We start from the raw sequence: 26,321 nt of genomic DNA on the forward strand, positions 1-26,321 counted from the left end.
CATTTTCCCGCCTAGCCAACACGGAAACCGGAAACAAGACTTATGATGTCTATTTTCCACCTTTATGGCAAAGTCCCCAAAGTCCCTAGAAAATGAAGGATAACTGGTGTGTGTGTTTATACAGGAGATGTCTGCTTGTGCTGGGTGAACGGATGGTGCTCTTCGAGGGAACCGGCGTGTCGGGCTTTGGAACGGGAAAAGATCTTTCTCGTCGCGCAATCTCCGCGGTTGCCGGCTGACTTGGCCCCACCTCTGCGCGCTATCTGGCGCCAGGAAGGCGGAAGAAGTCCGACGGGTGGAGGCGGAGGAAGACGATCTCTCGCTCCTTCTCGCGGCGCTTCCCTCCTTCTCCCCTCCGCGGCCTCCCCCTTTCTCTGGCCGCTCGCGCAGCTGCTCGGCACTCGCTATATAAAGGGCGAAACAAGCGGAGCAGACGGCTGGCGGCTGCAGCCCAAGGGCCGCCGTGTGAGGCCGGGCCGCGGAGGAAGGGGGGGAGGGAGGAAGAAGACGAAGAAGAGCGCGCGCGAGAGGGTGGCTTCTTCCGCGCGGGCGGGTTAGCCGGGCTGAGGAGGACGCCCCTGAGGCGAGACAGGGCGGAGGAGGAGGCGGACAACAGCGGCGGCGGTAGCAGCGGGGAAAGGGGGGACCCTAGCTCGCCTCAGCCTGCTCTTGTCCGGAGGGGGGTGTCGGGGGCGCCCTGCCTCGGGGTGTGTGTGTGTGTGTGTCCTACCCAGGGGTGGTGCGGGACATGGCGAGCTCGACTAACACAAACCCCGTGGTAAGGACTAGGGTTGCGCAAGGGGTTCGGAACGGGAGGGCGGCTGAGGGGTGTGTGTGGGGAGGGGGTGCTCGGTTTGGGGAGGGCGGCGGGAGCAGCAGCAGCCCGGATTCGCGGGCTTCCGTCCATCCCTCCTGTGGGGAAAGGGAGACGGGCGAGCGAGCGCTGGATGCCGCTTCGGGGGAGTCGCGGAAGAAGCGCCGCGGGGTCTGGAGGGAGCCCGCTTCGTCTCTGCGAATGTGGGGGGCGGGCGGGGAGGGAATGGGGGGGAAGCTTGGGAGTGAGGTGGCGGTTTCCTCCCCCCCCCCGCCTTGGAGGAAAGGCCGGCGGGGGAGGTGGGGGTGAAACGTGCCTGGATGTCAGGTTTCACCCAAAGCATTTGACCTGGTACGATAGTGGTCGAAACCGCTTCTTTCCGGAGGTTGTTAAGGCATTGGTAACGTTAAAGGTTGAAAAGCACCTTTTCATTCCTAGCCTGGCAGAAAACGTCTCTTCCTTCCCTTCACTCAGGGAGATGTATTTTTTTTAAAAAAAAATATCTATATCCGAGGAAAAAGGCCCCTTTGATCTGTCCGAGTTTTTCTTCAGGAAGCGCTTTTTTATATTAATAGCTTGTCTTTCTTTTCCCGCCTCCTTTTTCTATGCTTCTCGCCTTCAGTTCTTTTAGAAAAGGACGGGCTCAGCTTCTTCTGAGTCTCGGTTTCACATCGGTATACAATAAGCAGTCACACGGAAAAAAAAGAGAAAAAAAAAACCCCTCCCGGCCCCTTTCATCACTGGTTCTAAGGCATTAAGGAAGAAGAAGAAAAAAACCTAATGCAAATCAAATGCACTCAAAAATAAGCACCCCACCGGCCAAAAAACAAACCCCTGCTGACCAACCGAAGTCCTGATGCTGATTTGGAGGCGCTCTCATTTTGTGCTCTCAGATCCATCATGGCTTCCCCTTGCTTTTCTCTCTCCCTGCTCCTTGTGTTCCTCCTCCCTGTGGCTGCCCTGTTTATATAGAGCCATTGCCGCTCTCTAATATAGACTCTGCCAGGATGGGAAGGTGCTTTCCAGCCCCACGTCACCGCCTCTCCATTTAAACACCACATCAGCCTTTAAATACTGAGAGAGCTGTGGAAAGCAGGCTGGGAGGTGCCTGCACTACACAGGCACGGACCAAAAAGCGCTGTCTTTGTCGCTTAGAAGCTTTAGCTGGCTCTTTTAAAGCACTATCACATGATAAATAGCTGCTGTTTCTTGTTTTTCTGTATAAGGTTATTTTTTTGTAAATCGTTTTTATTCTACCTTTATTTTATAAAAGTTGTATGGGGTGACTATAGCTGAATGCAGTGGGATTTTTGAATTAGTTTTCAATAGGAAATCAAAAGATACGCTACATTTTGTAATAAAATGCCTCGTGTAATTATTTTTGTTGCTCTTAAACATTTATTTAAACATTTGGAATGTAGTAAATTTTTTACATTGTTCTAAAGCATGTCATCTCAGTTTTATCTGGTTGAAAATTGAAATTTAGTATGTTGTCTACATTGCCCTACAGCAAAATAATTTGATTTAAAAGTCAAAAAGGAGTATTTGAATGCTCTGTAATGCATAGTCTTAATCCCATTGCCGTAGTCTTAATCTTTTTATGTTGGAAAAATGAAATTCTGCTAGGCACATCTGCTAGAAAGTTTAAAGTTTCTGTGCAGATTTTCATTTACTTAATCAAGATTGTTTTCACTTTTAAAGAAATTTCAAAGTTTTGAAATATCACAAGAATATGTAAACATTTTCAAACCGATATTTGTCACTTTTTAAAGCCCAAATTGTATAGATCTGTGATTGAAGATGTCATTAATGATGTCCGCGAAGTCTTTCTTGATGCAAGTGTGGATGAGCAAGTCCTTGTGGAACTTAAAACAGTAAGTTATAACTTCATGTATCTCAAATAATTCTTACCTTTTAGCAGACACGAACTATAAACATACACAGTTTACATAGTTGTGTAAATGCTTCGCCTATGAAGAACAGTCCTGCTTGAGTCAGTCCTTCAATAAATTGTGTGTGAAGAAGTTAGATACAATATGTTTAAGTATGTTTAATAAATGTTATTAAAGTTTTAAAGAAGCTAACTAAAGTTAGTTTTAAAAAAGCTAACACAAACTGCACAATAGAATAAAGAGAAAGAAAAAGTACAGTGCAAAAGAATAAACAGAAATAGGAGCTTCTGATTTTCTCTGCAGCAAATATGATTATAAAATTGTATCTTACACTTACGATTACAAAAAATATTTTTTCTAATATCCAGTTTTTTCTAATCAAAACTACAAATCATAAATACATTATATGCAAAATGTTTAAGGAGTTTTCATTCAGCCATAAATGTAGATGTTATCTTTTCTCTGATCAAGGAAATTAATTCAGCCATCTCTACAAATATCTAGCCATTCCTCTGTCCGTTTTTGAGCATATAATAATTCTGCAATTCTATATAGAACAGTTCCATGACTTGATTCTAGTTACCTATCCACTAGTCCCATTCAATCTCAGTAATGCTTTAATCTTTTAAAATGTTCTGAATATGTGTTTGTATCCCCAAAGTTTTGGCTTTTAACATATCCACTAAACATAATAAAATGTCTCTTCATCATGTTCATATTTGTAAGAAAGATTCAAAGCTACTTTATGCATTCCACACAATTTTTGGTGACAAATATATATATATATAACAATGCATTATTTTATAAAACTCATTAAAGTTAGAACATAATGGAAATTTTAATACTTTTACCGACCTATTTTTCCTTTGTCCCATTTATATATTGTAACCAAATGTTTAGCCCTTTTATATATTTAACTCTAATGTCTTATATGTCAATAAAATATATTTTGGCAATAACATGTTCCTTGTTAGTACATAATTCTGTTTCAAATTCATTCTTAGAATATTAAAAAAAACAATTATCTTTTATTCAATATGTTTCAGGTATTCCTGTATAGGTATTGATAGGAACTCAAAAGTAGCTTTTATTCCCTTGTTTTTCATGCAAGAGATACATAAATAGATTGGATGGTGGTCCATACTAAATTTCAACTACAATCTAACCTACTCAACATTGGTCAAGGAGGTCATTTTTTTAAAGAAATGGATGGCATGCTAAGTGTTAGCTGACTACAGATAACTTGTTTCCAATGTTACATTTTTAAAATGTGTAACTATCATATATGTCTGTAAAAAGAAACATAACCTAATGTTTGTTTATAACTTACATTGTTATTTACATACCAGTAAATGTGTGGTTTTTTTAAAATAAATACAGTTATGGGAAAACAAATTGCTGCAATCCAAAGCTGTTGATGGATTTCATTCAGAGGAACAGCAACTTTTACTGCAAGTACAGCAACAGCAGCACCAGCAGCAACACCACCAACAGCAGCAACAGCATTCCCATCATCACCACCACACGCAGCCACAGCAAACAGTTCAGCAACAGTCCCAGACCCAGCAAGTCCTTATTCCGGCAACACAGCAAAGTAAGGCCTGTTCTGAATCGTAAGAGGATGTCAGCAATCCTATACTGGTCTAACAACCAATGATAGAAATACTGTATTTGAAACAGAGTATATGTGGCAGTGGTGGTTGTTCAGTCAATAATACAGTCCAGCATATAGTACAGGTATTTACAAGTTATACAATATCAATATTACACAGTAATTATGATACAATCCACAATGCACAATACACACAGTTCCATATCATTTTGCACATAGCAATACCTTTTAGCACATAGCAAGTACATTAGACCAAGTAGCACACAGCAAGTACATATATTCTCTTATTCACACACAGCATATACATTTAATATTTAGCACATAACAGTATAGTATATTCTACACAGTATATTGCACACAGCAGATATACAGTACCATTTAGCACACAGCAGTACAGTACATTATCTCATATTAATAGTAAGTAGTGAAACTTAGCACATATTCTCTTATTTGCACACAGCAAAGATTTAGCACTACTAATTAGCATATATACGCCAACAACCAACATTACAATGTAAGGCAACAGAACAGACACAATGCAACAAAGCTCAATACAACAGAATGCAAAACAGCAACACATCTGTATTACTTATATAGCTAAATTGCAGCCTAGCTCTTAAAGTAATACCATTATTTTCTCTTAACATAAAATGCTGGTTTATCTTCATATATTGAAAACCCAACCAATACAGTACGTGGTACTGACAGAGGGTTATTGCCAATGTTCCAATCTTGTAATCAAGAGATTACTGGCACTCTAGGTTTCCCCACTCCCACAATATGCATGAGGATATTAGGAAATAAATCTTCAGAGAAATAATGCTCCTTTAAATCTCTGATTAGACTTTCTTTGCACTTTCTTGTGCAGGGAAAATGTGGAATTCTTAAGATATGGAGCAGATAAAGAAGCATGATCAGTTGAGAGAGAAGCATATGTAGCATTTTCCTTACTGAATTATACTTCAGAGCTGAGGTTTCAATTGTGTAACTAATTCAACTAATAACTAATTGTAAGCTTCCCAGAATTACATTATGGTAAAATGGGTGGCCAATAAATTTTATAAGTAAGTAAGTAAATAAGTAATTTTATTCACAAAACAGCTATTTCAACTTTGAAGTAGAATGTGCTTCAAATTGAAAATATTTTACACACCACTGCAAGAACAATTATAAATTTGCTCAACTGTATTATTTTATATCAGAGTTTACAATATATTTAATACAAAAAAAGCATAATAATGTGTTATCAATTCACCTTTTAAAATGCTTTATGATGGTCATAGCAGTGATTGCTTGTTTTATTCCAGCACCTCAGCCTCAAGTTATTATGCCAGATTCCAAACTGATACAGCACATGAATGCATCAACCATGGTAAGAATATGTATTATGTTTCCTGAAAATAAGATCCTGTCTTATATTTTTTGAACCTAGAAATAAGTGCTTGACCCTAAATACAGGAAATGGTATAAGGGCAGACTAGATGGACCATGAGGTCTTTTTCTGCTGTCAATCTTCTATGTTTCTACCGTATTTTTGGAGAGGACTTATCATTTTGGGGTGTGTGGAGCAAGACAGGGCTCCTCTTGCCATCATACTTGATTTCCAGCTCTGTCTCCCTAATCAGAGTAAATGGTGGGGACCGTCTGAGCATGTGGTTAAATATTTTCGAGGAGGGACTTATTTGGTGTGTGTGTGGGTTGTCTTATTTTAGCACATGCACTCAAAAGCCTGATTTGAGCTTATTATCCTAGCAGGTCTTATTTTTGGAGAAACAGTAATTCATAATGTTTTAACTGTGCATAATAAAAATCAGATGAGGGACAATTGTTCTCTTAACCATGTGTTTTCTTCCTACCTTCGTGTTTTAGGTTCAAGATTTCAGCTCTGTTTATTATTAGGAATTTGTTTTAACAAAACATTATCTACTACAGGGGTGTCAAGCTTGATTTCATTGAGGGCCACATCAGGGTTGTATTTGACCTTGGGGTGTGTGTGGCCAGGGTGGGCCTGGCTAGCTCAACGTCACTCATGTCGGGTGCCTGTGGTGGCCTGACTGCTCTGCCAGTGAAAACAGGCTCTGAAGCTCCACCTTCACCTGCAATGGCCTCCTGTAACCCTCTGCCAGTAAAAATGGAGCTCAGGAAGGCCGCCTGCTGCCCTCATGAGCTCTGTTTTTGCTGGCAGAAACCCTGCGGCCGATCCTTCACTGTTTCCAGGGCGGCCTCATGGGTCAGTTCTAAGCACTCCACAGGCCAGATCCGGCCCCCGGGCCTTGAGTTTGATACCCTAATCTGCCTTCACACTCATGTTCTCCTAAAAGCAACTATCTTATGTCAGTAGATCACTAATTAAATTTGGTCTCTTCTAATTAATTGAACTTAATCTATTTTACTGTTAACTGGAAAAATGCCTTAAATTATTTAAAGATTCTTCATTGACTCAATGCAAAGGAAAATATGTTTTCTTTAAAAATAGAATAGTTGTAAAATTTGAGAAGATTAGTTTTTAAACTATTAGTAGGTTTTCGCTATTTCTTAAGCACTTTGCACTAGGTTTGTCCTATTTTGATAACTGCTGTCAGCTTTGCACATCTTGGTTTTACAAGTAATACAGTATTTCAGAAAATGACAGGCAAACATTAAAAACAAGTTCATCTTTGCATTCATACACACAAATGCTGCTTAGGATAGGGCATTGCATTTAAGCTTGAGAGGTTCTTAGCTTTAATATTTTAAAAATTGTATCGATGAAGTATACTAATAGGGAACTCTGGTCTCTACATTTTTACATCTCATTTTGTTTGCCTGTCATTTAAATTATACTTAAAATAAATGAAATTGTAGGAGAACGTACCATATTTTTTGGAGTGTAAGACACACCAGAATATAAGATGTGCCTTAGTTTTTGGGGAGAAAAATGGGGGGAGGGGGAAAATTGCCTACCAGGTATTCATCTGGCTAGTGTCTGGTGACCTTCAGCACATTATTTTATCTCCTGGTTAGAGCTTTAAAAAACCCTCTTCGGAGAGAGTAGCAATGAAAAAAAGCCTGCAAAGACTTAGGACTGGAACAAACATACTTGGGAAGATCATTAGTGCCTCGTTAGGACTGAAAAAAAGCTTTGGGAAAAGCTACATTCGGAGTATAAGACACACCCAAATTTTCAGCGTCTTTTATTGGGGGAAAAGGTGCGTCTTATACTCTGAAAAATACAGTACAGTGATCCCCCGGGTATCGCGATCCCGATAATTGCGAACGGCTATATGGCGATTTTTCAACCCGGAAGTAAAAACACCATCTGCGCATGCGCGCCCTTTTTTCTATGGCCACGCATGTGTAGATGGCGCCGGGTAGATCAGCTGCTGGGCGGCTTCCCTGGGTCTTCCCCCTCTTGCTGGCGGGAGGGCGAGCGGTGGGCATCAGCGAGGAGTTTCACCACCGCCCACGCAAACTCCTCGCTGCTGCCGGGCCCGCCGCTTGTCTTGTCCGCCCGCCGCCTGCCTGCCCGCTCGCCCGCCCTTCGCCCGCCCACGCCGTTCGCTCGCGCCGCTTCCCAGCTGAGTCCTGAAGCCAGAAGGCAAAGGTGAACTTCCGCGTTTGGCTTCGGGACTCAGCTGGGAAGCGGCGCTGGGGTTTCCCCACCGCCCACGCAAACTCCTCGCTGCGGCTCGCCCGCCCTTTGCCCGCCCACGCCGTTCGCTCGCGCCGCTTCCCAGCTGAGTCCTGAAGCGAACTTCCGCATTTGGCTTCAGGACTCAGCTGGGAAGCGGCGCGAGCGAACGGCGTGGGCGGGCAAAGGGCGGGCGCGCGGGCAGGCAGGCGGCGGACAAGCGCCGGGCGGACAAGACAAGCGCCGGGCGCGGCAGCAGCGAGGAGTTTGCGTGGGCGGCGGGGAAACCCCAATCTTCGGCTCCTCGCTGCTGCGGCGGAAGTAAAAACACCATCTGCGCATGCGCAGATGGTGTTTTTACTTCCGCACCGCTACTTCGCGAAAAACCGATCATTGCGAGGGGTCCTGGAACGGAACCCTCGCAATAATCGGGGGACCACTGTAATCATTAAAATTCCATGGGCTGCTTTAAGCTGTTCTTTAAGCATGACCAAATCTGGATCAAATCAACAATTACAGATTTTTTTGGGGGGGGGGGGGAGGGGAGGGTGCTGTATTTTGCATAGCTGACAACAGCTTGCATAAGCAACTTGACTTGTACTGCATTATTAAATACTGTTTTGTCTTTTTTGGTTTTAAATCTATCAACAGAGATTGATTCCTAAGTTTGAAGACAACATTGACATTTAATTTCACTTGTTATCTAAAGTCTGCATTCTTGTATAAATATGCACAAGAATTTATTCAAACATTTATGTGGTCTACTTCTGACAAGTCAATTCATTTCATTAAAATTAAAAATAGAAAATTACTTTTAAAATGAAAAATAGAGTATGAGAATATATATGATTTTGAATATGGCTTAGGTTGAGTAAAAAAGCATTTTGCATATAATAATATATAAATCTCTGTCTTGCTATATCTCGGGTATCGTTTCCTAATTTAAGTAACGTTTTGTACTATATTTATCTTTCAGAGTGCTGCTGCTACAGCAGCCACTTTGGCTTTGCCTGGTGGAGTTACTCCTGTTCAGCAAATACTCACAAATTCAGGTATTTTTAAATCTAATTTTTCAGTCCAAATATTTATATAGTACTTCTCATTAAAATCTAATTATGTTTGCAACAAATTCTATTTCAAAAAGATAATTTAAACAAATCAGTATTAGTATATAGAAATGAAAACATAAAAAGGTATGAGCCGGCTGATGTAAGCTTGCCTTGGTTGACAGAGATATTTAAAGTTATAGATTATAATTACTATGCTGGTCTAGTGCAGATTTATTTTTTTTAACTTCCCAATCTATTATGGAGAAAGAACAATTCAGCCTAAATTCACCCAGGTAGCTTTTATACTTAAAGAAGGACTGGGTTTCCTATTCGTAATCCAACACCTTCACCACTATACCACATTGTTTTGAAAGTCAGTTTACATTTTTCCATTGTTTAATACTAACAAAGTAAAAATATAAATAAATGAATAAAATCTGAAATGGAAGAAAATTTTCTTAAAGCTCAGTTTCCAAAAACTTGCCTAGAAAACTATGCACTGTTCTCGAGAATTCAAATGAGAACATTCCAAAGTTTTAACCACTTTAAAAAATATTCTATTATAGAAGCACATGGTTCTATATCTCCTTACCAATTATTTATTTATTTAATTTATTTTGTTGCCTATTGGCCCATGGTGATTGAAGGTGGCTTGCAGAATAAAAGACCACATTTAAAACAATAAAAACTAACAATAATAAAAAAAAAATAATATAATGCAATATAACGAAATCACCTCCCATCTCCCCCCCACAGTGACAGTAGATTACACGAGCCATTTAATGGGTTCCAAACAGCTTTAGATTCCCCAAGCCTGCTGGCAGAACCAGGTCTTCAGCAACTTCCAGAAGAGTATTAAAAGTGGGGGCTATTCTGATCTCTGGAGAAATGATGTTCAACAGAGAGAGAGAGAGCCACCATGTAGAAGGCCATGTGGGTCCCACCAGATGTAATTAATTGCAAGGAAGCAATTGTGAACAAATTTTAAATGCTGCATAGTTTTTATAATGGACTGGATGTAAGAAAATGGACTGAGGTGAAATCTGGAGAAGGTGGAGGTGCTGTTACTATAATAAAAACAGGACCTGGAAATTGAGGTGAAACTTAGTTTCGATGGGCTTGCACTGAAAGAGCTACTCTGTATTCTGGGAGTACTCTTTGATACTCAGCGTCTCTGGATTCAAAGATACTGTATACTATATTTTTCGGAGTATAAGACGCACCGAACTATAAGACGCACCTAGATTTTAGAGGTGGAAAACAAGGAAAAAAGTATTCTGAACCAAATGGTGTAGTAATATACCAGTTAATAATATAATGGCTGTATTCGGTGTATAAGATGCACCGACATATCCACCCTCTTAGGGGGGGAAAGGTGTGCCTTATACTCAGAAAAATATGGTAGGTAATCCTCAGGTTATAGCCACAATTGAGCCCAAAATTTATGTTGCCAAGTGAAACATTTGTTAAGCGAGTTTTGCCCCATTTTATGACTTTTTTGTCATTGGATCATTGCATTTATTAAATTAGTAACATGGTTATGGAATGAATTTGGATTTTCCATTAACTTTGTTTGTCAAAAGGTTTCAGAAGCTGGTCATATGACCCCCATAAATATGTCAAATTGCCAAGCATCTGAATTTTTATTACGTGACCATGGGGATGCTGCAATGGTCATAAGTGCAAATAACGGTCAAAGGTCACTTTTTCTAAGTGCTGTTGTAACAGTCATTCAATGATCTGTGGTAAATCTAGAACTAGCTGTATTTAGTAAGGAAAATGCTTGCATAATTAAGACAATATACTAGCTTTGATTTTCTAAAAAGATCATGCTTCCTGAGTTGTGACTTCCTGAAGTGATCACCATTTACCAAGGTGGTTTTCTACACTATTATTAAAATAACACATTTTAGTAGTGCAACATGATTTTGCATAGGGCTATTCTTGAAATATTTACTTTGGCCATGTCATGCGTGCAACTTGATTAGAGAAGTCAAGAAAATGACTGAATAGTTAAAACTACTAGCACTCAGAATGCTGAGAGTGGGGTGCTAACCATGGTTCAAGATAACAAGATGCCTACACTGCAGGATCTAGGCTGACTACTATTTGTGTACTGATCAATATTTTAATATTAATCAGTACTGTACACAAATATTAAATATTTAATATTTTGGGGCTTCTTTTTAAAGCCAAAATTTTAAATTTGACTGACAAAGAGACATATTTATGAAACTACACTTAATAAAGAGGATTTCTTTTATAGGTGTCTTATAGTACCAGAGTCTCATCTGTCTGGTATAAGATAGAGGCCCTTCTGTGTAGCCCCAACTGGTTCTCTATAGGAAGATATCTTTGGCTCCTCCATATCAGTGCATACAATTTATGCATTGCATGCCTTATTATTTCTCATCTAGTCTGTTATCAAAACATTTCAAGTTTTTGAAAGCAGTTGGATGTTTAGCATCTAAGTATGTCCAAAGTTCCCTCCTTCAGTAGTTAATAAATAAATTCATATGAATCTCAGGTGACTGTTGATCACCTGGATTAATGCAGTTTGAAAGTACTATAAAATACTATATAGTTATAGAATATAAATAGTATTCTGATAGATATTATCAGATGTTGAAAAAGAAAGTCTAAGGCAAACTTAGGAGTGAAATTGCTTATTTTTAGGAGTATAAATACTATTAAATAGAACTTAATCTATAATAGTGTTTTAGGTAGGAGATAATAAAGATGAGGAAGCATGAGAAATACAAAATTTAAAAAGTATAAAAGCAGGAGAAAATCATAAAAATCACAAAAAAAACTCCAACCAGTTCAGATAAAATATAATGAGATCATCTTCCTGGGAGTAAATACCAATGATTTTTTGAGAAGAATACGTTTTTTAATAACCTATACAGATTTGCGGTACATGGAGCTAAACAATAAACAGATTTTTGTTTAAAAAAAAAAAAGTTGGGAAGAGGATGTCTGAGAAAATGCCCAAATATATGTGCCTGATAGCTCTGATAATTTCTTGGCCTTGTAAACAATCACATCCATGTGTCAAAAATTCAATTAACTACTAGCTCATGCCTATAAAACAAGAATCTTCTCAAACTGGCAGTTTGCACCTGAGCTGGACTAGATAAGATTTAATGGCATTCAGGGGGAGGGGGGCTTGCCCTCTTATGCTTACATAGAAATTGCAGACTATTCCAAATATATGTGCCTGATATCCTTTGGTTTGGGGTCCCGTAGATACCTAGTATATGTTCATTTTCATTTACCTAAATCAAAAACTGAAATATTGAACTAGGTCCCTTTTTATTACAGGCCAACTCTTACAGGTGGTTAGAACTGCCAGCGGTGCGCAATACATTATTCAGCCTCAGCAGCAAGTAGTTCTACAGCAGCAGGTTATACCACAAATGCAACCCGGTGGAGTTCAGTCCCCTGTTATTCAACAAGTAAGATTGATGTTAAATAGACATTTCTAAACTTCTTTTCTATTGAATGTCATAATCCATCTGGATTTAAAAGTTGCTTAATTGCAATGTAGGGAATATTGAATTAATTTACAGTCTAATATTGGACCTGCTTTTCCTTCCCTCCCCATCCCTTTTCCTATTTTCTCATAACCTAGTTGTATTTGTTTGTACTTAAGTGCCTAAAGAAGCTTCTACTCTCAAATGATACAAATAATACTGATAAATGAGAATAAAGATACATTTGTAAATATGGGAGAGTATAAAATGTTAGGGGACTGGTTTCCTAGAAGATAATTTTTCCATAGATCAACAAGGGGGTGAACGGTTTCACGGTGCAAACTAAATCCTTTACATGCGCAGATAAAGCTTCGCTTGCCAATCACAATTCCTAACATGTCATGGGCTGGTACCGGTCCTTGCCTGGGGGTTGGGGATCCCTGCATTACAATGATTGCCACTGCGTTTGGCCCAGTTATTGAAATTTCTAGAAAGTTATCGAAGGTAGTTCTGTATCACTGGTAACAGGAGTATGAGTAACCATTACTAATACCTCCTGTTTTAGGAATGTGTACAGTACTACTTTGAGTAAATTCAGATTGCTATATTTTCTAGCAACTTAAGATTGTCCTGTTGATAGTTCTTCTGGTCCAGTCTTCCTAAGTGCATGTAGGTCACTTTAGAGCAGTGGTTCTCCACCTGGGATTTGACCCTTTGGGGGTTGAACAACCATTTCACAGGGGTTGCCTAAGACCATGGGAAAAGACAAATTTTCCATGGTGTTAGGAATGAAAGCTTCTATTCTGGTGCCTTGGAACATATTTTTACAATCCGACCAATCAGGCATTTACAGTGGGGGTGTCCCTCTGAGCTTCCTGCCAATCAGCTTAAAGCTCTGTTGGGAGAATTGGCGCTAGACTTATGGTTGGGGGTCACTACAACATGAGGAACTGTAGGGTCGCAGCATTAGAAAGGTTGAGAAACCACTGCTTTAGAATAAAGCAGAGAAATAGTTTCTCTTTGAAATTATTGATACAATGTAGGTCTGAACTTGAGCTTGTTGATGCCTGGTATTCTGCCAATCTAGTGAAGGTGATAAAGAACAAAACAAGCAAGATTTGTTATTTAATTACAGTTTTATACAGATCTTGTACTACTATTAAGTCATTGTAATGAATATTGAATTCATTATGAATTCAGATGAACAGATCAATTGTATTGAGGTCTATAGGCAAACAAATGGAAAGTTAGTGAAAATAAATTGATGGATAACTGTGAGGCAAATTATTTTTTTCTATCATTTTATTTAAATACAATGGCACTTGATACTCAACTGCATTGAAACTCATCCAATTTGGTGCTCAATACATTTTGATATGAAGTTTGTCCTGATACTCATCATTCGCTTAGAATTTAACACAAGCTAGAATGTTGATGTCTGCTGCTTCACTACATTTTGGTAGTATGTTTTTGGTAGTTTCATGCCTCCCAGAACCAATTAACAATGAGTACTGAGATACCACTATATAGTCTTTAGACTGTAGTATGTGAGAAATAATATCACTGAAGTACATGTGCAAAGGCTGCATAAATGCTGTAGTAGAGCAAAGCTGATAATGGAACAAAAATAGATTCGGCTCCTGCTTAACTAAGTCTATTTTGAGAAGGTCACAATCTGGAATTTTGAGAGCAAGTTGTGGGTACAATTACTGAATAGGTGCCAAGAAATGCCTAACCACTTAAGAAACCCCAAGGTAATATGCTGTTGTCTGGGACCCAGTGGTGTTTTTGAAAATAAATATGCTAGAGACCGCTTTACTTCGCAGCATGCCAGCCTCCTATTTTTATTATTTAAAATGCCGTTTCAAAACAAAAGAGACAACCTGCATAGTGGGAACCCAGAAGCAACCAAGTTGCCTATCCCTATTGTAATTCGTTTCTTTCAGCTATCACCTTTATATGAAATAGAACCATGGGAAAATAACTGCCAATCTTCTTTTCTGACAGTGTCACTTTACATCAATTTATCAAGTGAAATGATTATTCTACAAAATTCTGGAATGTAAAAGAAATGATTTGAGCTAACTCATGAAAATGATATTTTTGTAATCAAGTTCTGAGATAATTCAAATTCTGAAAATACTTTGGGATATATAAAATATCCCATGTACAAGCTATTTCTTGCTCAGAAGAGCTGATTTCAACCTGACTGAAACAAATATGAATAAAATTGTTCTTGTTATTGTTCCATGTTGAAGTGGCTTTTGGGACAGGTTGAGTTAAGAGCAGGAGAAAACCAAGGACATAAGTGGCAATTGCTGACAAAAGTTGCTGCGAAGATTGGTGGCTGGTTGTGATAGTGCAGTATTTTGATTGGGAACATCAGTGGCAATTGAGGCTGAGGAAGGAAGGGAGAGAGTCTTGGTAAGATGAATATAGATGGGCTAATGCTTCATATGAAGGGAAGGAGAACTTTGGGGGAAGAAGCAGAGTGATAGGACATGCCATTTTCATATCCGGTTGCTGATACCATCACAAAAAGGAATAGATGTCCAGACCAGGATATTAGAAAACGTTCAGTAAAGGGAAGGAAGCAAAGAATTTGGAATATGGAGATGGCTGGAAGTCGGGAAGGAATAATATGAAGCAGGCTTATCCTAATCACACTGTTAAATCACTCTGGGAGCCTTCTAGAGTAATTTCTTAATTAGAACAACCAAAATATTCCTGGATTGAACTGGCCAATCTGAAATGGGAAGAAGAACTTGAATCTGATTATTTTTTCTGGGTTTGAAATATGTACAGCCATACCCATGATACATTGTTGTTGTTGTTTTAACCAGGTTTTGACTCCAATTCCTGGAGGGATCTCGCAACAGACAGGAGTGATTATTCAACCTCAGCAGATCTTATTTACCGGAAACAAAGCCCAAGTAATACCTACAACAGTGGCTGCACCTACATCAGCGCAAGCACAGATTTCTGCAGCTGGTCAGCAACAACCTCAGCAACAAGCAGCACAACCACAGGCACCTTTAATGCTGCAAGTAGATGGAGCGGATGATACATCATCTGAAGATGAAGCCGAGAAGGAAGAGTATCAGCCAGCACAATTACAGGCACTTTCAGTGCTGCAAGTGGATGGAGCAGGTGATACGTCATCTGAAGAAGAGGAGGAGGAAGAGGAGGATTATGACGATGATGAAGAAGAAGATAAAGAAAAAGATGGAGGTGAAGATGGCCAGGTTGAGGAGGTAATTTTTGATAATATCTGTTTCAAGTTTACAGATGCATTTTTAATATGTACATTTTGGTTGAGTGAATAGTAGTTGCTTTTGTGATCAGTCATAAATATACTGCTCAAAAAAAATAAAGGGAACACTCAAATTACTCATCCTAGATTAGAGTGAATGAAATATTGTCATTGAATACTTGAAGTTATATTCTGTTGTTTAAGTGTTCCCCCTTTTGTTTTTGAGCAGTGTAATTATGTGAGTCAATTATTTTCTTTTTATGTTATTGAAAGCTACCCCTACAAGTTAGAGAAATACCAGCATGTTTATGGATATTTCAGATTTGCAACAGCTATTTAAAATTTAAGGCAAGTTATTACTATTAAATGATTCAGTGAAAATTGGTGGTAGAATTAAATGGATTGCCAGGAGAACGAAAGAGAAAAAGTCCAAGTATAGCATTTTGGTTTGCAACTACAATCATCTCTAATTGGAGGAGTTAAAAGTTGGAAAAAAAATCAAAGAACCTAAATTTTTGTACAACTTATATCAGTTCGTTTAATGACCATTCAGAATTTAGTGATCATTCAGCAGAACTGAAAAAAGTGAGTTTTGACCATTTTTCATACTTATGAATATTGTAGCATTCCCATGGTCACATGGTCTAAATTTAGCTGTTTGGCAACTGATTCATATTTATGACATGCAATGGCCTGGGGTTATGATCCCCTTTTGTAATCTTCTGACAAGTCAATGGGCAAACTGGATTCACTGTGACAAGAAAGATCATAAAATAAGGCAAAATTCACTTAACAAATGTCTCATTTAGCAACATAAATGTCGGGCTCAATTTTGGTAGTAAGTCAAGGATTACCTATAATTAGAAAAATGTTTACATTACATCTAACGTGCTGTGTTTATATTATGAAGCAATTGTTCTTAATTCTATTGATTTACAAAACTAATCTCTTCTAGGAACCTCTTAATAGTGAAGATGATGTTAGTGATGAAGAAGGACAGGAATTATTTGACACTGAGAATGTTGTAGTGTGCCAATATGACAAGGTAATATATAAAATCATATGTCTTTGTCTATTATATGCATCTGAATACAATGCATTCAGAAGTATTCTAACCACGTTTACCTTTGTCAATTTTGTTGTGTTGCAGCTTGATTCTAGGGTTGCTGAAATTCATTTTTGTTTTTACTCATAAAACACCTCATTCAGTACCTCATAATGACAAAGTGAAAACAGAATTTTAGAAATGTCTGTAAATTTATTTAAAAGAAAAAAACCCTGAAATATGAAATATTGGCATAAATATTCAGACCTTCCACTCAGTACTTTGTTGAAGCACCTGTAAATTGAAAACTTGCAGCCTCAAGTCTTTTTGGGTATGACACAACAAGCTTTGTACATCTGAATTGGGAAATTTTCTGTCATTCTTCCTTGCAAATCTTGTAAAGCTGTGTCAGATTGGATGAAAACTGTCAGTGGACAGCTATTTTCAGGTCCCTCTAGAGTGGGGGTCCCCAAAGCTTTGGACCTCAGGGACTACTACATTCATAATTTTAAATCCCATGGACCACCAATACGAATCCAAAACACCACTTGCTGAAGCACCTGGACTCCAGTGACAGGATGGGATTCTTCAAGCATTCTCTTCCTCTCCCCTTCTCTTTTTCTCTCTCCCCCTCCTCTTTCTCTCTCTTTGTCTTTCTCTCATGTCTCTCCCTTTTTCTCTCCCCCCCCACTCTTTCTCTCATCTCTCCCTCCCCCTCTCTTCTCTCCCCCCTCATCTCCCCCTAATCTCTTTCTCTCTGACGTTTCTCTCTCATCTCTCCTTCCCCACCACCTTTTTTCTGTGTCTGTCTGTCTCTCTCATTCTGATTCTCCGGTGCTCTCGGGTTCTCACGTATACTCCTTCAGGTTTTGTTGGTGCCGGACACACCTCAGAAGCTTGGAGAGATGCACAACCTGCTCTCTGCTCCAAGGCTCACCCAACCCAGCTCTAGCTGATGCTCCATGTCGTAATGGGCTCCAGGAAGAGAAGAGGATGCCGTCCCCTCCATTTATTTTATTTATTTACAGTATTAGATTTGTATGCCACCCCTCTCTGCAGACTTGGAGTTGTAAAGTGAGCTAAATTTAACTGCATTGCAAAAGCCATGGAGGCACCAACATCAGTGGTGAAAAGGCCATGGAGGCGTCAACATCAGTGGTGAAGAGAAACAGCTGGGCCTGGCCAGTGTCTCAGGGCTGAGAGGAAGTCACATGTCTCCCTGAGAGACCAAGGTGCACGGAGATGAAGCTTTGCTTCCGCTTTAGAATTTGAAGCAAATCTCGATTCCCCACCCTTCACTTCTCAGGCTAGGCGAGGAGTGACTGGGACAGGAGGGCGAAGGGTGGACAGCCATTGGCAGGTTCAGCCAATAGGAAGCCACCGCAGGGGGAAGAATGAGCCACAAGTTCCCTATACCCATTGATTTGGTCTGCCTGTGCTGCTCCCCCTGGCACCATTTCCTCATTCCAGCCAGCAAGGGCTGCACTGCAAAGTTGCAAGTTTCATGTAGCTTCCTCTATGATGGAGATTTCTAACCCCACCATGAGCTGCCTGGCCAGTTCCATATTCCAGAGCTCTAGTCACCGGATTGGCCATTAGTCATCCTGGAGCAGCTTCTCCATTTGGGTGTGCCGCAGACCACCCAAATTTTCTCACCCAGTGGTCTGTGGACTACTGGTTGGTGATCTGTGCACCACTGGTTGGTGATCTGTGCTCTAGAGATGTTAAATAGGGTTCAAATGTGGCTGAGCCACTCTAGAATATTCTCAAAGTTGTTCCTAAGTTACTCTGTGTCGTCTCGGCTGTGTGCTTAGGAGTCTTATCATGTTGGAAAGTGAACCTTCAGCCCAGTCTGAGGGCTGTGGAGCAGGTTGTCATTGAGGATATCACTGTACTTTGCTCCATTCAGCTTCCCCTCAACCCTGACCAGTCTCCCAGTCCCTGCTGCTTAAAGCACCCATCCATATAGCATGATTCTTGCAGCACCGTGCTTCCCTTTCAGGTGATATTGAGCATATGAATGAGCGGTGCCTAGTTTCTTCCAGACATAACATTTAGAACCGAGGCCAAACAGCTGAATCTTGTACCTCACAATCAGAGAATCCTTCAGGTGTGTTATTGCAAATATGAAACCGGTTTTTATGTGTTTTTCACTGAGAAGAGGTCTAGCCACTCTACCCTAAAGCCCAGATCTGTGGAGGGCTGCATTGATGGTTGTTTTTCTGGAATTCTATCCCATCTCCACACAGGATTTCTAGAGCTCAGTCAGAGTGACCATCATCTCTCTTACTAAGGCCCTTCTTCCCTGATTGGTCCATTTGACTGGGTGACCAGCTCTTAGAAGAATCCTGGTTGTGCCAGATTTCTTCTATTTGAGAATTATGAAGTCCACTGTGCTTTTAGGAACTTTCAGTGCAGCAGAAATTTTTATTGCAGCATTTCCCAGATCTGTACCTTGGAATAATCCTGTCTCTGAGCTCTGCAGGCAGTTCCTTTGATGTCATGGTTTTGGCTGTGCTACAATGTGCATTGTCAGCTTGAGGCCTTCTATAGAGATGTTCCCCTTCCAAATCATATACAATCAATTTAATTTACTACAGGTCGATTCCAATCAAGATATAGAAACATAGCAATGTGAAATGGAAGGCACCTGAGCTAAATTTCAAGTGTTGTTACAAAGTGTCTGAATATTGATGCCAATGTGATATTTCTATTTTTTCTTTTCAATAAATTCACAGACATTTGTACAGTTCTATTTTCATTTTGTCATTCTGGAGTCAAATGATCAATAAGAAAAAAACGAATTTCAACAACACTAGAATCAGGTGGCAGCATCATAAAATTGACAAAAATGAAAGGAGTGTGAATTCTTTCTGAATGCACTACATATTTCTATTAATTTTAGCAAAGTATTTCCTGATGATTAGAATTATTTCACTAAATAGGTAGATGAATGTATTTGGAAAATATTTAACGATTTAAAAAATCCTCAATTGAATGATGACTGTTTAAAAATGTTGGGACTTATTCAGTACTATGTAAATATAATTCTGTGCACAGTAATGAGAATGTAGGAGAGGACTATCTTAATAGATGCATCTTCCCATTTTCAAGGTGCCTGTTTGGGCTCATTAATTTTATGCTTCAGGCAGACTTTAGCATGCTGGTTTGGTAATTTGAAAATGTTTACAAAAATTTGGATTTCACCTGGATATATTTGCAAATATTTTACTTTTCTATTTTAAAAGTTTTATTATATTTCTATTTTATATAAATATTCATACTTCGATGTATACTAATGTCCTCCTTTAGAAAGTTACCTTGGAATATTTATAGTACCTAATTTAAAACAAAGTTTGTAGAGCAAGAAACACACAACAGTGCTACTCAAACAAACACAAATTTACCATCGATTCACAACATACGGATCGTTGAATAAAATGCAAGACCTTTCTTGTTTTTTTTTAAATCCCATCTTCCAGATACATAGAAGTAAGAATAAGTGGAAGTTTCACCTCAAAGATGGAATCATGAATCTTAATGGCAGAGATTATGTATTTTCCAAAGCCATTGGAGATGCAGAATGGTGAATACAGAAAATAAACTCACAGCTAAGACCAGAAAGATTGAGACTTGGACAGTAAACTTCAACAGAAAAATCTCTACAGACCCATAAAGAAACAATAGAACTGAGACTACCTGGACAGAAGAATAGCACAGCAATGTTGACACTACTACAAATGGGAAAATTGAGGCGTTGGTGCAGCTAGCTCTGTCCGACAGCTGGTTTTATATGAATACCTTAATTAACCACTTCTACCTATAGATAAAGGTAACTAGCATGTGATGCTTAATCTCCCCTTCCGCTGATTTGAAGGAACTCTTCTTTTTTGGTAACAATACCAAAAGGCTTAGTGTGTTTTTGTGCATAAATTGTGCTGAAACGCTCCCCTGGGGAGTGGGATTGGTGAGAATATTGCTCAAAATTGTACATGGAGATTTAGCCAATTGGTGAGGACTGAGGTGTTGAGTTCTAATTACTATTGAGTAAACTATTTTTAAATCTTGTGCTGGGCCATGTATAATTTTATTGACAGTTTTAGGCCTTTTATATAAATTTTGATCCTGGTACCAAAAGATCTCATTTGTATTTTAAATTTAATAATGCTGAATATTTTATTTAAAAGGAGGTTGTGCTTTAGCCTATGGATGAAAGTGATAAAAATCTCCATCTCCCTTTGCTCTCTTAAGAAAAGATTCTTGAATATTCTTTAAGATTGAGCAATTTAGTAACTTGTTTGTTGAATAGCAAATTAGTAATCTTTTAAAAATAATTCCACTTGTGAACTTAGTGTGTATTTTCAAAGTCCAAGTGAATATGCACTGCAAGTGACACGAGAGCAGATGTTATAGGTGACTATGCACTTTGGAGAGGGATCTAAAGCATTGAAGGAGCTTCCATTTGTCAAATCATAATTGGAGAACTGAATCACATTTATTCTGATAAGTAATAATTTAATGTAATATCAAAGTATTGTTGAAGATAAATTTCTCTGTTGTAGCAATAGTGTATGGTAATCAGGTTTTCAGCAATGCAGGCTTTCCTAATGAGCAAAGGGCTGAACATCAGCTATACTAAGGAAGCAACACAACTCCAAATGGTTCATTCTTGCAAGATATATATTACACATGGTAGCCAACTGTTAAAAGCAGTAAAAAAAAAAGCCCAGGGATTGGTAAGTAAAGAAATAGATGTGTGATAGTAAGAATGTAATCTTTCTTCAAAGCTAACATTTCTGTTCTTACAAAAATGAAACATTTTAAATACTAAGCAAAATTGCCAGTGCATTTAATCACCATTATTTGAGGTTTGTCTTCTGTTCCCAAATTAATTTCTTTGCATTTCAATGTAAATCTATCGGTTATTTCTGCTTGCAGGAAACTCATGATATATTGCAATGAGCAATTTTTCTTATCCCCACCCTATCTCTAAAGCTGGCCAAACATGTTAATTCTGTTGTATAATAACATTTGTAAGGCATTTGCATTTTTATACCACATAAATGTAATCGAAGGCTTCATTTTCTGGCCATATTGATTGTTCACTGAACCTGAATTTCTTTTGGGTGCAGTGGAGTTTTGGCTTTGGACTTGTAGATATCTTCAAATAGCTTATTCCCACTGTGTAAAATAAACAGACATACCACTACTATACATATCAACTTTTTGATTACATTGAAATCAATTGCCATTTCCCATTAAACTTTTATGTATCTTGTGGCCACTGTATATCCTAGTCATTTACCCTGGTTTAATATAGATTTTAAAACAATTCAGAAATACAGCACTGTGAAATTCAAAAAAAGGCTACAGGTTTCTTTTCATTACTGAAACTTATACTGTACAAATGAATTAGTATTCCAGGCATCGTGGACATTTAATAGCTTCTTGTCTCTAGCCTTTTATTTATTTTAAAATAATACCACAGCTTTAAAAGTTACTTATAAATAGGTCTATATGGAAACAGACTTGATGTTTTTCAAATTATGAGTAATCTTTGGTTGGATGAGGGTGTTAATAAAAGGACCTGTGAAATTCTTTTGGAAGCCAGTCATATACCAAACTTGTGCTCTTACTTGCTTCATAAAGTGTTCCTTTTTAAAAATCAAATAGTTGTGCTTTTTAAGTTACATTTTATGGGAGCAGCTTCCTGTAGGACTATAGCTTACTTAATCAGTATTAGCATACTTGAATTTTAATCATGGTTTTAACAATATAATTAAGCAGACCATTTTGTTAGATTTTTACTAAAATTATCATTCCTTTGAGGGAGAAGCAGGGCAAATATTCCCATGATAAGTCCTTAAGTATTTATAAACTATTTGCTTTTGTTCTTATTTGGCTTAGAATTGGAAGTAGTTACTATTGGAATAGTTCTGTACCTCTGCTTTTGAAGCAATTAACGGTTTGCAAGAAGGGCTTTATTTTTAGATTTGCACAGAGAACAGGAGCACCTTTTTAACTTTAAAATGGTAAAATAGAGAAAGCAAATACTTTGGTTAGACTAATAGGAAGATTTATAGTGTAATTACACAAAGGATGAAAGTCTTGTGCCTTTGCAGTCTTCAGATACTCCTGTTTTACTACATGATTTTAGGACCATGGGTCTCTTAGTAAACGATACCCTACAAAGCTTCAATTGTAACTTAATATTTTGAGTCTAAACTTACTGGCTTTCTAGAATGTGCAATCATCTGAAACATCTACATTAAACATTGTCTTTTTAGAAGGTTTTAGATTGTCACAAATAATTTTATATTGAAGTATTTAAATTTAATGTGTAAAATATTTCCCCCCTCTAGTGGCAGTCCAAGTTCTCTTTTACTTGTCTCTATTATCACAACTTGTTTTTTGCTGTCAATCATCTCCACAGAAATGGATCATGAATTTACAAATACTTTGCTACCCCTTTTTCAAGGGAGATTAAAATTGTAATTGAACTACAATTTTTGGGAAAAGCAGATGATTTGTAGTGATTGTTACCAGATTTGCAGAGATAGCATTTAAAAAATAATGTTAACACAATTATCTTTTCATTCTCTGTATACATCTAACAGCAATAACATCACAATCAAATTACTACTGGATAAACTCTGTAGTTCCATTACAGGAAAAAAGTAATTTGTTCACAATTATTTGCTCTTCTGCTTTAAAAAAGCTTTTATTTTGTTTTTTTTGCAAAAATCAGCAAAAGTGATTTAGAACAAATTTGATTTTAAAGCGTTTCATGGTTTAGAAAAATGCTAGAATAACTTTAATCTGGAGGACATCCAATGGAAAAACCTGCATTTGAATCTCTTATAGTGTATAATCTTAAATTACATAAGAGATTCTAAGAAATCAAGCATTTGGGATCACAGAATAACAATTTTAGTTGAGCTATTCTTGATTTTTGTTTTAGGAAGACAAAAGGTTTTTTTTTAAAGTGGAAGAATAATGGCAGACTAGCTGCATGTGACATCACACATTCGCTCTTGTGTGCCTAGGGTACAAAACAACCTAAGAGAGTGAGAAATATCCTTAGTTGCTGTTTTGAGCTACTACTGTCAACTGCTGTTGTACATATACTGTTATGTGTAAGGGGGTAAAAATATTTATTATGTTTGTAAAATCTGTACAATTAAAGATCAAGGATGTTCTTCCTAAGATGTACAGGATGTGTTTCAAAGGCCATGCTTGGAATACAATTAGAAACTTAGTATTTTGATGTACTAAGACCTATTTTAAGTTTAATATTTTGCCTTTGCAAAAAAAATTAAAGATGTTATTTAAAATAAGCTTGCCACTTTATTTACTATTTTGTGTATTAAAATACTTTAATGTGTATATAGCTGTGTTCACTTTATTCTAACTTTATTCCATAATTAGCATGACAAAATTGTTAAGCCATGGATGGCTTAAGTGAGAGAAAATGAGTACAGAGTACAGGTACATACGGAGCTGGCATTATACTTTATTGCAGTTAAATAAATATGGTATACAGTTAAACAGTTTGCTGCTGCTGCTGATAACGATGTTTGTCCATTGTGTTCAAAGAGGACCTTGACATCTAATGGGTTGTACACAATGTGGCTGGTAAGGCCTGTATGGGCTTAGAATGTTCTGTCACATGTTGGGCAGACGTGTGGGCACCATTGTATTTGCAGCTCTGGCTTTACGGAGTGCTCGCTTCTCTTCTGCTATGAATGTTCTTCTGGCCTCAGATGCCTGGCAGCCTTGGTGGATCAGCATGCACCATGTTAGTCCATCTTGTGCCAGGGTTTCCCAGAAGGTGGTGTCAATATCGAGGGTCTTGAAGGAGGTTTTCAACATGTCTATTTACCGTTTCCTTTGTCCCCCATATGATTGCTTTCCTTTAGACAGCTCATCATAGAGGAGCTGTTTAGGGATGCAATGGTGTGGCATCCTAACAATATGGCTGCCCAGCATGTCTGGGCTTTCATCAGCAGGGTAGGAATTGATGGCAAGCCTGCTCTGGAGAGGACCTCCATTTCAGGCACCTTATCCTGCCACTGGATTCTCAGAATTCTACAGAGGCAGGTCATGTGTGTTGTGATTCCGTCTGAGGCTCCTCAGGGAACGGCTGAACCTCTGCCGGCTCCATGCTCAGAGGGGGAGGATGAGGAACAGGAGGAGGAGGAGGAGGCCCAGGCAGACGAGGAGGAATATCAGGCCGAGGGAGAGGGAGAACAGCCTGAGTCCCCCGGGATGGAGCTCTCCCCAGCAAGCAGCCTGGAGTCCTTAGCTGAGGATGCACAAGCCATAATTGATCTAAGGCAGAGAAGAGCAGCCCAGCGAAGGGGACAATTAGCCAGGTATTTCCAGCACTAAATAGGCAACAGCTGGGTTTGGGTGTGGTTCTCCCCAGAAAGGCTGAAAAGGCAGGCCCACCCTTCCTGTAATTGTGGAGTATTATCTTTGGGAGTCCTGCGATCTGGCTGTGCTCTTTGGCGTCTCTGATTCTGGCTTGTGGCCTTGAAAGCCGAAACCTTGGGGGGAGGCGTGGGTCTTATTCTCTACAGAGGTGTGTGTGCCAGCAAGAAGTTTGTTGTATTGTCTGGCCATCATGACTCTGCTGTGAAGCCTCCTAACAACCCTGTTTGTAAGAACAGTTTTGTCTCTGTGTTTGTTTTCCCAACTATAAAGTACCTTTGTTTTTACCAGCGTGTCTGGCTGCTTTTTTCAGTTGGTGTTGAAGTCTGGGGGCACCCAGACAGAACAATGTGGAAGTGGTTCAATTGCCTAGCATGTCTTCTGTATACAGTCCCAAGTTTCACTGGCATACAACAGGGTAGTTACCAGTACTGCTCAGTAGACTTTGTGTTTTGTAGCAAGGCTTATTCCACGTCGGTTCCACACATTAATCATTAGTCTGCCAAATGCAGAGTTGGCCTTGGCGATTAGTTAAATGGCTTAGGTGCTAATTATAGGCCTTTCATAGACCTCTCAATTTTTATGCATAATACTTCCATAGGAGTTTGTAGTTTGGTCAGCATTTACTTATTGTAAAATTGATTATTTACTTATGGAACAAAATTGAAAGCATGGTTTTTATCTCTTCATTTGAGGCTTAAAATGTAAAGCAAGCACAGTCCATGCCTTGTGCATGCAATCTCCAATGGAAGGCAATATCTACATGTAACATGCATTTCGGATTTCAAAGTTTAATTTCAAAATATTACTAGGATTTTGCCTGATTTGAATGTAAAAATATGATGTGTTTGTGTAGATGTGTATAAATTATGTGGGGGGGAAATACAATTGGGCAGATGTCACAAATGAAGCTTACCTGAGGGCTTTCAAAATTGTTTTAAAAATATCTGCTGTCTCCCCTAGATGGCAGCAAAAATGCAATGAAAAATACCACAAAGGAAAGTTACAAGTAAAAGACAACAAACTGCTTGTTAGCTTTTTAGTTTCCTCTTTTCCAGCAATATACATGGAACTCATTCTGATGATCAGAATGAAGTCTACTATTCCTTATACTGTAATCACAATTTAAAGCTTTTT

The 26,321-nt window shown here is 38.7% G+C and overlaps 1 protein-coding gene across 1 annotated transcript; it reads left to right on the plus strand.

The window, feature by feature from the left end:
• The first annotated feature begins 408 nt into the window (after positions 1–408).
• On the plus strand, positions 409–24,137 carry GTF2A1 (general transcription factor IIA subunit 1). The gene is made up of 9 exons (XM_070753946.1): positions 409–778; positions 2,587–2,688; positions 4,087–4,300; positions 5,626–5,690; positions 8,905–8,980; positions 12,302–12,435; positions 15,297–15,707; positions 16,662–16,751; positions 20,234–24,137. The coding sequence occupies exons 1-9, from the start codon at positions 749–751 to the stop codon at positions 20,339–20,341; spliced, it is 1,230 nt and encodes a 409-aa protein (XP_070610047.1). The 5' UTR covers positions 409–748; the 3' UTR covers positions 20,342–24,137.
• Positions 24,138–26,321: the final 2,184 nt, after the last annotated feature.

The sequence above is a fragment of the Erythrolamprus reginae genome, chromosome 1 (assembly GCF_031021105.1).
Source record: "Erythrolamprus reginae isolate rEryReg1 chromosome 1, rEryReg1.hap1, whole genome shotgun sequence".
In the NCBI taxonomy this organism is placed as follows: domain Eukaryota; kingdom Metazoa; phylum Chordata; class Lepidosauria; order Squamata; family Dipsadidae; genus Erythrolamprus; species Erythrolamprus reginae.